Here is a 12857-nt window from a genome sequence, read left to right as displayed (position 1 = left end):
ATTATGTCATTATTGCTTTATAAATAAAAAATAAATTAGGTCACGTGTGACATCAATATAATGGCGGGATGCTTTCTTGAAATAGGGTCTTTGAAGTCTTTGAGTAAGAAACCTGACGATCTCTGCAAGGATCTACCGAACATACCACATCTGTATTTTATTTGAAAAATTTATGAAAATTCGGAAGGTTACTTTCGGTATTGTGTAATTCAAAACATAATGGAATAAAAAGATTATTTGCGCAATTCGACATTCCGCCTTGGGTATCTGTTGCTGGCATGTTTTGTATTGAAAGCAAACCGCAAAATTTCGTACAAATGCATTTCATTTCTTTACAGATTTGAACGCCGAAAATTTGCCATTATGCATTTCAATACGAACAACATGAGTTACCGTACAAGATTTATTATTTTCGGAATAACGCCTTCGTAGAACTTTGCTAACAAGATCTGGATCACAAAGTTTGTATTTTACTCTTGTACATACGTTATATACAGTGTATGCTCACATGTCAGTGAACGGGAAAGCCGAAAATCGACAATGAAAAAGTTGAAGACAGATTGAACGTTCTTTCATTTTGCTGTCTATCTTATCCCCATATATTACCAATGTAGGTCCCTTTATTTAATTTGTGTCGCATCTCACCCCATTGTGTCACCATTCAAGTTCAAGTTGAAAAATAGATATATTGTATGACTTTTTATGTATGTAATAGTAGACATTCCAAGTGATTTTTTCTACCAAATGATGATTATTGAGGCTACTGCTATAACGTTTGTCTGCCGGAAAAAGACACAGGATTTTGATTAAGTACAGACATCGTTTTAAGGATCGTTTAATCTACTCCTACATTACAACTTTGCCATTATTGGAAGGCCACTCCTGACCAGCAAATGTAACATATTTCTGAACGAAAGGTTTTATTGTTACAATGTATACTGGCAATCATTTTAATAACTATTTGTATTACCACAAATATAATGTACCAACGAAATAAATGGGCGTTTATTCAGAGTCTTCACTTCCCGGAACGGTAGCGGAATGGGAAGCCAGCGTAAAAGAAAAGCCAGAATAGGAGTACTAACAGTTTCGTTAATAAAAGGTACACAGGTATTGTATAGCTGTAACTTTCGTGATTTAACCTGGACCGTTTTCACCGGGGCTTATTTCGCTTATTATATTTATAGTCTTTGGCATCGCATTTAACACGAGATGAAATTGGGCGAATTTGGATAAATTCGCAAATTTAGCGAACTCAAAACCCGCAAAATATTAGCAACTATATGGTATGACACAAGAACTATATTTGCATATTGGTTAAAGAAGAACAGAATCAAAACTTTTTCGTTTTAAAGGTTTTCTTCAACATACTGTCGAGGCATTTTCTCATCATCTTAATGAGAAAGCTTCAGCTGTTTTGACCGTCAAATCTCGGCAAGCCTCGGGTGATCACCCAAAATATTACTTTCGTTGAGATCAAATCCCTGTCCACTTTTCAGACCCATGCAAGATTTTATTATTTCATAATATCTGCAGAGTTAAAGATGTTTACAGTATAGCAAAGGATTTGATTTTTCTAATAACCCATCCAATGTCTTTCGCTTCAACGAGTTGAATTAACTTGATTTCAGCGGATTAAGTAAATATTCACTTGATAGAAATACTGCATAACTATTTGTTTATATCGTCAATGTAAACGCCATAGTGTGACATGCGTATATTGTTGTTAGTTCACTGCAGCTATGAAATCGGTTAATTAAAATGACAGCGCACCCTTAAGACACGCTTTGAGCTAAATTCATCCCAAAGGTGTCTGTCCTCAAGGTTCAATATTGTTATTCTTCCTGCCTCATGATATACGGCTTCCCATATTGCCTCATGCAAATTAAAATTACGCACGTATATAATACCGGACAAATACACATGGCCAGTTAACTACGAATGCATTGCAATAGCGTTTGTATAATATACCTTAGGAAGAATTGAATGCGGTAATATAACCATACATGTAGGTATTTGTCTTCTTTAGGTGTATCGAACACGGAGATAACTTTTTGCACTGGGTAGACTTATCGACTGCACAATAACAAATTATCAATACCAATATTTATGTATTTAAAATGTGATTTGATACTTGATATTAAATGTCCATGGCATACTGTGCCGACATTAAGTCAGTAAGAAGTTACAATAAGCACGTAAAACATTAAACGTTGTTCTCAAGGATTTCTTCAGAGTTTGAATTAAGGTAGTAAATGGAATATTTCTATATTAAAATATACTTAAAGATTTAATTTGTACATCATTTTTACTGTAAACCTACGTTGTCCTGATTTCGCAATCCAAAGTTTGTCTCCACTGATTGATAACAATTTCTATTTCATCGAAATGTAGTTTCATTTAATTAAACTTTCTCGAAAATCAATATTCGCCATCTTATTCTGAAATGGAAATTCTGAAATTGATTTGCCGCCAACGAAACTAATTTTACAGTAAAATATTATGTTTCCTCCGAAGACTTCGCTTTGAGCTTCCGTTTGGCATATTCAGTAATCAAACGTCATCAGGTAAACAGAGGATTAGCACGTTTGATGCATTATCTTTGTGCTAAAAACATTGATCTATAAATAAAGTGATATTATATTTTTAGAGAAAGAAGGATTTAGTATGATAATATCTGTCATAACTTACTTTCGGGTAACGTTCAGTTGCCTCAGTAGAAAGATTTTGATTTAATGCTTGTTTTCCTTTGTCATTGTACTGACTGACTGTTTATGAAATATTTATAGAAAAAAGACTCATTTTTATCAGTTGAAACGTAAAAAAACAATATTTGATATACAGTTATTCTATTTTTGAAATTGTATATATTGTAAATGTATCTCTGAAAATGCCTAATCAGTTCACGATACATCATTCCAATTGATGTTTTATATACGCGTAACTCGATAAGATATGAAATCCCACATCATTGTACTTGAAATATAAAGAGAGAATATGTTATGAAAACCCACATCATTGTACTTGAAATATGAAAAGAGAATAATTAGAAGCAGTCTTTAATCATGTATTGATCACAAGCAAAACTCGACAAAAATACTGAATTGAGAAGCGTCTAATAACTTATCATTATCCACGCGGGTACAGACGCTAACATGCACAGCTTGTCCATGCACTCGGTAACCCCATGTAAAAGCGGTCATATGATGGACCGGCGCTGGTAATGCGACTGGGTGCGGAAAAGTAGGAAACCTGGTCTCGGAAATAATTGGCCGATATCTGGTTATCATTTTGCATGCATGCTCATGTAAATGATGTTCGTTTCGCGCTGTGCCATACGTCATCGGGTTAACCACGTAAACGGGGTGCGCGCGCATCTTTATTGAAATGTTTTGAAACAGTTCTGATTAATGTCTACGAGAACAATATATTATACAAATCACGTGACTCGCGTTTTGACCATTACTTATGAAGCGATCAAAAATGATTGGACATTTCATCCGAGAATTCTGTACTTATATAAATGTGGATGTGGATGTCTGTCATAAGGACCATCGCCTTAACTGGATACACAGACCGTACTATCACAGGAACACCTGTACAATCCACGCGCTTCAGGTAAGTCTGTCTGTCTAGATATAACACTTAGCGTAAATATATACTAACCGTTGGACATGTGTAGCAATCATTCATGTATTCCATTACATTGCAGAAATATCTATGGAATGATAAATATATAATAAAGCTTTATCACTTTACCTTTTTTTATTCTGTACATGTACTTATTTTAATAAATATATGATTATCAATAATATGTAATGTACATCGGCAGCGAGGATTTGATCAATAATGGAACGATACTATTTTTAATGATATCCAAGTCCGAACTTTCAGTTTTTACTCGACTGATCAAGTCACCATTTACTTATTTACTTTTTACTTACAACGTAGATCATTAGGAATCACTCAAAGTACTTCGCGCCCCGTAAACACGTGTTTAATCTTTGCCGCTTCATTTATGACTTATAAAATTATTTCTTATTCTGTTATCAATGGACATTACACCAATTATATTACATTGTATTTCAGTGGAAGCTTAGGTTGTCCGAGATCTGTCACAGATAGTGGTAAATTTTCATTGCCTCTTGATTATTCAACATTACTATTTTTGTGATGATGACTTTTTGACTGTCAATAGCAATCATAAATTTACTCTTGTGACACTTACTCACATATAGCTTTCCCCCTGTGAGGAAGGCTCTAGGTTGTCACCTGGCTGTAAAGCACCATAGTGTTCCTGCCTAGCTCTTAGATTAAACTAAATAGAGTGGGACGACTGGTTCTCCCGTTACCAGTATAATGACACCGGGTGGGGTATATTGTTCGGTGTCTCTGACGCCATGCTTCACTAAGATAAATCTACAAAGTGAGATAGTCTTCGATTTCCACCTGGCAATGGCTCCAGACGAATATAACGTAGCCTCCCAAAGCATGTTTTTGTTTACACGCGCAATACATTTTCCCCAGGGAGCTAAATACAAAGGGAATTATCTGTGACGTTATTCCTATTAAACCAAAACAAACCAGAATAAAAAGTCAACAGAAATCCATCAACCGAATATGTAACTAACAGCCGGAAAATCTCAGTTGCAATTTGAAATGCAATATTCAATTATGGTCCTCTTTGAAGGGATATATCTAAAATTGTCTCCCTGGAAAGAGTCATGTTCTCGAGGGCGAAGTCCGAAAGAAAATAATTTGTTTCTAGGGAGGCAATTCTAGATGTATCCCGACACATAGGGACATAATTATTTTATTTTACCGAACAAAATTAAAAAAAAATATATATATATATAGTAAAAGGACCCATGAAGATATTTTCCAATGCCATTGCTAAATTCGTCAGGCTGCAAAAAAAGGCAACATCATTACAGATAACGTCAACTTCCTGTCACGTGCGGAACATCCAATTGGTTATTTCCCTCGCATTCCGACAATTTTCATTATTAAAACGAAATACCGCAGCATCCCAAAACGTTCCTAAGACAGTCACACACACACATCACATTATACTGGGGGAAGCCGTCCTAAATAAACCTTCTAATGATAGTAGGATGTTAAGCCAAACGAACCAACCCATTATCGTTCTCGATAAGGTCCTACCTCACGATTTCTTCTGAAGACTTATTTATCTAATAATAACAATATATTGCTAAAATGAATTACCTAGATATTTCCTAAGGGGTTGTCCTTTACCATTTGATAGGTATACATGTATATCACCCTGGAATGATCAGGTGCATTTTCTTAGATAATTTAATATTTAGGAACTGATACATATATTACATTTATAGGTGTTTTCTTTATGCAAGTTATCCTACATTTTTATTCTTTAAAGACAATTGTCAAATTTGATAAATTATTTCGCCAAAAAGTGTATCCATGTCAATATTCAATCATCATCTAACTTTATTCAAAGTGAGTCAGCTAGTACACTAACTGACATATCAGTGTCCATTGAACCTAGTTCAATTTCATGTTATTTTGTGTGTGTGTAGGTAGAAGCTGGTGATATAACATAAATGACGAGCCATACTCTGAACATACGGACATTTATCACTTATTACCTGGCGATATCGTGAAATGGTCGGAATTAGGTTTCTTAACTTTTGATTATCAGAGATCAATATATCTGATTACTCGAACTTTAAGAACACCTGTTTCCGGGAATTTATTGTCATAATAACGGAAATTAAAAAGACCCGTTAATGTGACATCGCCCTAACGTGACATCTGTAAAAGCTTTGTTATACAATCTATCTCGCACGGAGCAATCCTGTCTGAAAACAATATACCTTCTTTACTACCATTAAAGCCCGTTCATACAATAACTTCTACTCCCATATGGTTGACTTGATAAAATGTACCTACGAAAATTAAGAATGTTATATGGTATAGTATTAAAGTATTATATAACCTAAAATATAGGACAAAGCAGATAACTGGTAATGTTCCCAAAGTGATATAAGTTACAAGACAATAACCCGTGGTGGTCTTGATCAGGACAAAAGATTGAATAAACTCGACACAAAGCAATTGATCATTATCAAATTGAATTTTATAGTTAATAACGGTTATTTCCCAAGAACGAGTTAGCCTTTAATTAATATTAATTATTTACAAGTATCATAGAAGTTTTATAGTTAGCAATCGCAAACATTAACATTGTAATTTGATTTTGATTAATTCAAAATCGTAGTATGTACGCGAACTATGTCAATGTTTTGTAAGTTTCCGTTAATAAGAGAACACATACTCCCACGCGAAAAAACTTCCATAGCCATTCAAGACGAAAACAAAAACAGCCATGCATTAGCTACAGAGAGCGTGCCCTTGGCCTACACTTTAAATATCTGGATGTTTCTGATTCTCAACAAAAATTTGCATGTTTTCACAGTATGTGTCCAAAACGGATGTAGATAATACTATCGCAAACTGACATAGTCTCCGTGGCTGGTGTAAAACTTCATTTTTTTATCGCAGCAAATATATTCACCGAGAGGAATGTAGAGATCCCATGTACTTTTATAATGTGGTGCGCAATTCAATGTTGGTAAACATACGGAAGAGTGACCTTGATGTTTGTTGACCTCGAGGTCACTCACATTAACACTTCGGGAGTAAACATGAACTGCTTGAAGGACAATGTCTATTGGAAATAAGAACCACATGTTGTGGTTAAATACCGGTAACCCATGTGTGGAATACTGGCAGACATTTGGAGCAAGTTTCATGGCTTATCTTATGTTTCCCATGATGTTTAAAAGCCAAAGGCACATAATGCTAATAAACCATATATCATAACATTAAACTGAAAAGTGTAATTTCATTTTCATTTTTATCAATAACCGTTATCCTCTATGATACAATCCATACAAGTTTCCATTAATTACGTTGTATTTGACGCAGATTTTCTACCAATTACACTTACTTCAAGCAGATATCGGATATCAAATAACACTATTGAAGATGGAATGATTTTAATTAGTTGAAATTTAAAAAGTAAACAACACGTAATTTGTTTTTCTTTGTGTTTATTTACAAACATTTTCTTGAATCGTGTGCGAAGCATATATATGTATATCCGCATGCTTGAGTAGGAATACATTTGTAACGTGACATGCCAGACTATAATAGCGCATTTTTACTTGACACCTTCTGCCTGGTTGCTAATGAGGACTATACATCACGCAGAAATACCAGTGAAAGGACTGTCGTACTCTTCCCACTTCTGCTGGTTAATGTACCTTGTTAAAAGCCTCCCTAATAGTTCTACCACCTGTAGCACATTCTTAACATAAATGGTATACCATTGCTAGCCAAAGGTCTCTATGGCTGGAATTCCATTGTCATAAATCAATCGCTTACGAAAAGCTTTAGTTTTAACCGACATTCGTAAGGTTGAATATGTTTCCTCTTTTATCAATTACGAGTCAAAAACACAATTACGTCTTTACTTGGCTATAAAAATAACCTCCAGAGTCTGTCGTTTAAAAAATCATATTTACACATACTTTTGACTTATTATTACTGATAAATGTGATCATAGTTAAACGTAAAAATGCAAGACGTTCCTTTGTTTGAAATACTTAAGATTCAATTTAATCAAAATGCAAACTACTTAACCGGTGCGGACAATGAGTTAAATGACATTTAAAAATAAAACTCACTTCTTGCCTTTTAATAAGCTGCAAATCATTTCAAAGCCATGTTCTTTTGTTCTTACAGACATCACTACATTAAACGCAATGATGCTTCGCCTAATCATAGTTACCTGCATGACGTCATCAGTTCTCGCTCTTCCTCTCCACAATATCTTCAGGAGAAGCCTCGTAAAGGTGAGTGCAACTTGCGAGTTGATTTGTAGTTTTGTGTTTTACATAAATGCTAACAATTACTGATGAAAACTGACTTGAGGAAATATATCGTCCTTTTGCCATATGAAAACATAACCTGATTACACAACAAAATGTAATATATATCTTAAATGCATATCAACAGAATACCTATAGGATATATATCTTAATCAGATTGGCGATATCGTTAAATGAGGGTATTTAACTATAAAGCAGGGCTGTATACAGTTGTGTAACATTGATATTGTGCGGTGAAATAGACAACTAACACATTTTTTAAATCCATATTAAGTGAAAGTTTTACGCACATTATGTATTACATTTTCCCGATTCCGTTTTGTGAACTACATATAAATTCACAGTGAACATTTAGATTGGATGTCACTTTGTTTTTCCAGCGATTCGGAAATGAGAACTATGGAAATATGGTGAACTACCTTGTACATCAGATGTTAACTGCACAGGGCGAAAGTTCGCTAACAGAGATAGATACCGAGAGACAACTGTTGAACATTGGAATCAATAGTGATACCGCCAAAACCCTGGCCGGCAACTTTTTTGAATGCTGCGACAGAAACTTCGACGATCGCCTTAATACACAAGGTGGGTTTAGCTTCTTTGTACAAAGTTAGTCGCGTGTTGATACTATAAAGTCTAAATACGCGTTCAGTGACATACAGCTCTTGCCCTCCTTTATTACAATTGCACTTGATGTAGCCGGTGTACACCGTAAACTTCTACTATAAATATTATATCCCATCATCTATCGTGCCAAAAATAAAGCTTCCTTCTTGCTTATGACTCCTTTCAACATTTAACATTTCAAATGGGATTTCATACAGCCTTATATTTATTAATGAGACATATAGGCTGTTCCTGATTAGCTTTCAGCATATATTCAGAACGTTCAGACTAAATGTGTCAATGGATCTTCGAATAATAATAATGGTTTCCATTTTGTAAATTGTCAAGTATGTATATTACATTTGAAAAAAAGAGAATTGCTTAATATTGGAAACGCCTTAGTATCATTTCTAATGTATTTCATTTTAATGCGTGTGTCATCCTTATAATTATATCCAATCCCGTAAATTTCCAAATTTCTGCATGGGTTCTTTTTTTTTCTATGAAATCAGTATGACGTTTATCAACTTATCAGACGCAACGTTACATGCGACGTCATTTTGTGCGTTATTAATTAACAACATATATTTCTAAACCAATGAAAAAGCATATTACAATTACAATCTAGATTTATGTTGTGACGAATCAACGTGAGCTTTGACCGCCTAATTTGTTTGTTGAGTAATATTAACAATTTGTTAACCTCTCCTAAATGTCCTATTTTGGTTTTGCAGAACTCAGGCGAGCCATGTTCGTGTATAACGTTATGGTATATCCCTGATGTAACTCGAGAATCCTTGCCCGGAATTTCTCCACATTCCATTCGACAATTCCTTTGTCCAGTGCGTGCTCACTTCACGGCTTGGAGCATATGTCAATATTTTGTTCCCGTTGTACTTGACGTTGCTATACATGACAGTGCAGCTTTAGTCAGCACGGAGGATGGACGTCCTGTTCTTCTTCCGATTGACCTCTCTTTGTGGAGGTCGTACTTACAACCGGAAGACATTATATAGACCAATCACGTGACATTTGCATTACTTGCTTTGCTTGTATATGGTTTCGACAACCTTTGATAATATCTAAGCATTTTTGAAAGTTTGCGATGATTGTTCGATTGTATCTACTATTTTTGTAGTCAGGTAGATTTTATTAAATTTCAACATTATGTTTACATCTCCAACAATTTTTTGTCATATTCCGATTGGGAAAAGTATTTTTATCCATTCAAGGCAGCGCTCCTCTCAGTAACAATGAAAATATTGTACACACTGTAATTTTTTACAGAAATTTGGAAACCATAAATCATTTTAATACCTCTGTCAAAGAACAGTGCATGTTTACGAACTTTCCCCTGAATACTTACCGGTAGGTTGAGCCCACATACGGGTGATGAGTTTTTTGTTTTGTTTGTACACGGATGCATTTGTTGCATGTTTGTATGTCAGCGCTTTTGGTTTAACGAACGAATCATGTTGATTCCTGAACAGCTTTCAAAGCTCGTGAACCGTGATGATACGGTTCTACACACGTTTCAGTGGGTGGAATAGAGTAGAAAGTCATTATATTTTTGTAACAATCATTTTGTACATCATTTCAAAGATCAATTCCATAACTATTTAATTTGTTCTTTTGTGCCCTGGAAAACTTGTTATACCGTATAGAGAAGTAGAACTTTAAGAATATGCACATATGAGGTACAAGTGTGAATCTAGATGGCATAATCCACCATGTCAACGTTAAGTTTTATATTGTTATAACTTGATATGCGTGGGTCTACAGAGTATTTACTACACATGTAAAATAGAAGTAGAATTATCTTCTAGGTGTATGATGATGCCATCGTATGTTAATTAACAATAGACAAACAGAAATATTATTTATCGTTCTGGCTGTCTGTCTTTCACAATATATTGGAAGTGTGTCCTATTCATTTAACCGTAAGACGTAGCTATTTGACCCATTGAATTTTTATATGTAGATTGTGTTTCCTACTGCATCGCATTTTGTAGCATAGGTGTAAAAATCGCTTAAGCAATCAGCGTTAGAGAGACTTATTCTTCCTGGAACGAAACTGGTATTCAGTGAATTAAGCGATTTCCGTTTACAAAGTTTTAAAGATGAGTTTTTTTTTTGCAACTTATTATTATTTATCATATGTTTTTGTAAGTATCTCTCGGGTTGTGGTGATGTTAATTTATAAATTAAAATAAAGCTCAATTATGTATCGCTAATATTCCTCATGTTTGCCTGACTCATTGTCATTGACTAGTAATTGACAATACGTATCGTTGTTTTCGTTGAAAATGTATTGATTTTTTATGTAAATATGTTGGCGTTGAACTTAATTGATGTAAATAAAATGAATTATTTTAAAGTATGATTGCTGCTTTTATTTTTCTTCTTTCTACACGATTGACTTTAACTTTAATTACTGTCAGCCAACTTTTGTTTGCGGCGATTGACATGTACATGTACTTACACATTTTCATGTCTAAACTCTTATTCACGACAATTTAATTCCTGTATTACGAGTCCTATGATTCCATTTTATCTTTCTTTTAAAGATGCTCCACCGCCAACGAATGGCATTTTTCTTTACAACAACAAGAGGAGACGAATTAGTATTTTCTTCAGTTACAAAATTTACTTACTTTACACCATTAGCACCATTGAAAAGTCTGAGCTTCTTGATTTAATTCAAGATAAAATTATTAAAAACAATTAATTGCGTCCCGGAAACATTCCATGACTTTATGCCCTATATGGAATTTAGTACTGATTGTGCATGCATCGAAAACTCAAAAACAAACATAATTAACTTAAAATTCATTTTTGTGTTAGTAAGACACATATAAACACCATTATATATCAGTTATTGTTCAAAGGATGATTATCGCTTACTGTAAACCATTTTTTCGCGGCTAATTATTATCGCGATTTCTTTTTCATAAAATTTTCGCGCAGATTTAGGTTCGCGGATTTAAATTGAATCAATGGAAATTTTGTAAAGGTGCAAGTATTACGGAAGATATCAATTCGCGGAGATAAACTTTCGTGAACACCAGTAATATTTTCTGACAATAACCCACCTGTGAGGATGCTTTGAACACAGAGGACGTGAACACCAATAACACTTTCTGACAACCCACCAGTGAGGATACCTTGAACACAGAGGTCATGAACACCAGCGACATTTTCTGACAATAACCCACCTGTGAGGATACCTTGAACACAGATCTAGAGGTCGTGAACACCAGCGACTTTTTCAGACAATAACCCACCTGTGAGGATACCTTGAACACAGAGGTCGTGAACACCAGCGACATTTTCAGACAATAACCCAACTGTGAGGATACCTTGAACACAGGTCGTGAACACCAGCGACATTTTCAGACAATAACCCAACTGTGAGTATGCTTTGAACACAGAGGTCGTGAACACCAGTAACATTTTCTGACAATAACTCACCTGTGAGGATAATTTCATCTCTGTACATAGCAACTGTTGACCTGTTCCCCGTCAAGCTATGGCGTATAGAAAAGATTTTAATTAGTTTGATACTAACAAGATTTTGTCTTATAGAGAAGTCCTGAATTGGACTTGTATGTTTTTTTCCTTTCCCTTGGAGGTGTTATAACGTTAGAAAACTTCAATCCAAAGCTACAGTTGGTAGTAGACTAAAGGTTTCACCCTTTAATATTATTGTGTGTGAACGCAAAATAATTATTGCGGTCACACGCAATAGCATTTGCGTTCGCAAACAATACTGTTAGGTTTGCACACAATATTTCTTTTTTTTTTTTTTTTTTTTGTGTCCTGTCCCAGCCGCCGTATAATGTAAAACGAAAATGAATATATAAATGAAATGTTAATTTCCATAACGCGGGTTTTTATGTTCCCCCTGTCGTATTAATTACTGTGCGTTAGTTATCACTGCGCTAGACGGCAAAATAGCGAAATGAATTTTCACTACTGACAAATATTATCCAGAAGATCTTACATTATTTTATGTATAAACAGAGTCTGTTGTGAGGCAAAACAGTACAACGTTTAACTGCATGACATTTTAAATTCATTTTGATATCGATACATGTACAATATACTGACAGTACAGTTCAGTATCTTTTTATCAACATTCCGGCAATCTTCTAAGGTATGTGCATTTCCCTAATATTGTCGGAAATACCTTGCGTGTTTTAATAATATTTTATTCGGCACTATATATATAGGTACTTTTAAAACAAATGTTGTACATATACATGTATTACGGGAGACAACTCCGTTTGAACGTTACGTACATGTATGTGAGCGAAT

At 34.6% G+C, this 12857-nt stretch overlaps 1 protein-coding gene across 1 annotated transcript; it reads left to right on the top strand.

Annotated features, from left to right (window-relative positions):
- The first annotated feature begins 3339 nt into the window (after positions 1-3339).
- Positions 3340-10923, top strand: LOC138317408 (uncharacterized). The gene is made up of 4 exons (XM_069259045.1): positions 3340-3618; positions 7789-7898; positions 8315-8519; positions 9275-10923. The coding sequence occupies exons 2-4, from the start codon at positions 7809-7811 to the stop codon at positions 9319-9321; spliced, it is 342 nt and encodes a 113-aa protein (XP_069115146.1). The 5' UTR covers positions 3340-3618; positions 7789-7808; the 3' UTR covers positions 9322-10923.
- Positions 10924-12857: the final 1934 nt, after the last annotated feature.

Source organism: Argopecten irradians, chromosome 3, assembly GCF_041381155.1.
Source record: "Argopecten irradians isolate NY chromosome 3, Ai_NY, whole genome shotgun sequence".
In the NCBI taxonomy this organism is placed as follows: Eukaryota; Metazoa; Mollusca; class Bivalvia; order Pectinida; family Pectinidae; genus Argopecten; species Argopecten irradians.
Note: the sequence above shows the minus strand (reverse complement) of the source record. Positions and strands in the feature narration are given on the sequence as shown.

Excerpts from the sequence above, each read along its gene's own strand:
- LOC138317408 (XM_069259045.1), top strand. The coding sequence starts at position 7,809 with ATGATGCTTCGCCTAATCATAGTTACCTGCATGACGTCATCAGTTCTC. Across the intron at positions 7,899-8,314 it reads TCAGGAGAAGCCTCGTAAAG|CGATTCGGAAATGAGAACTA; the intron begins GTGAGTGCAACT and ends TTGTTTTTCCAG. Across the intron at positions 8,520-9,274 it reads CGATCGCCTTAATACACAAG|AACTCAGGCGAGCCATGTTC; the intron begins GTGGGTTTAGCT and ends TTGGTTTTGCAG.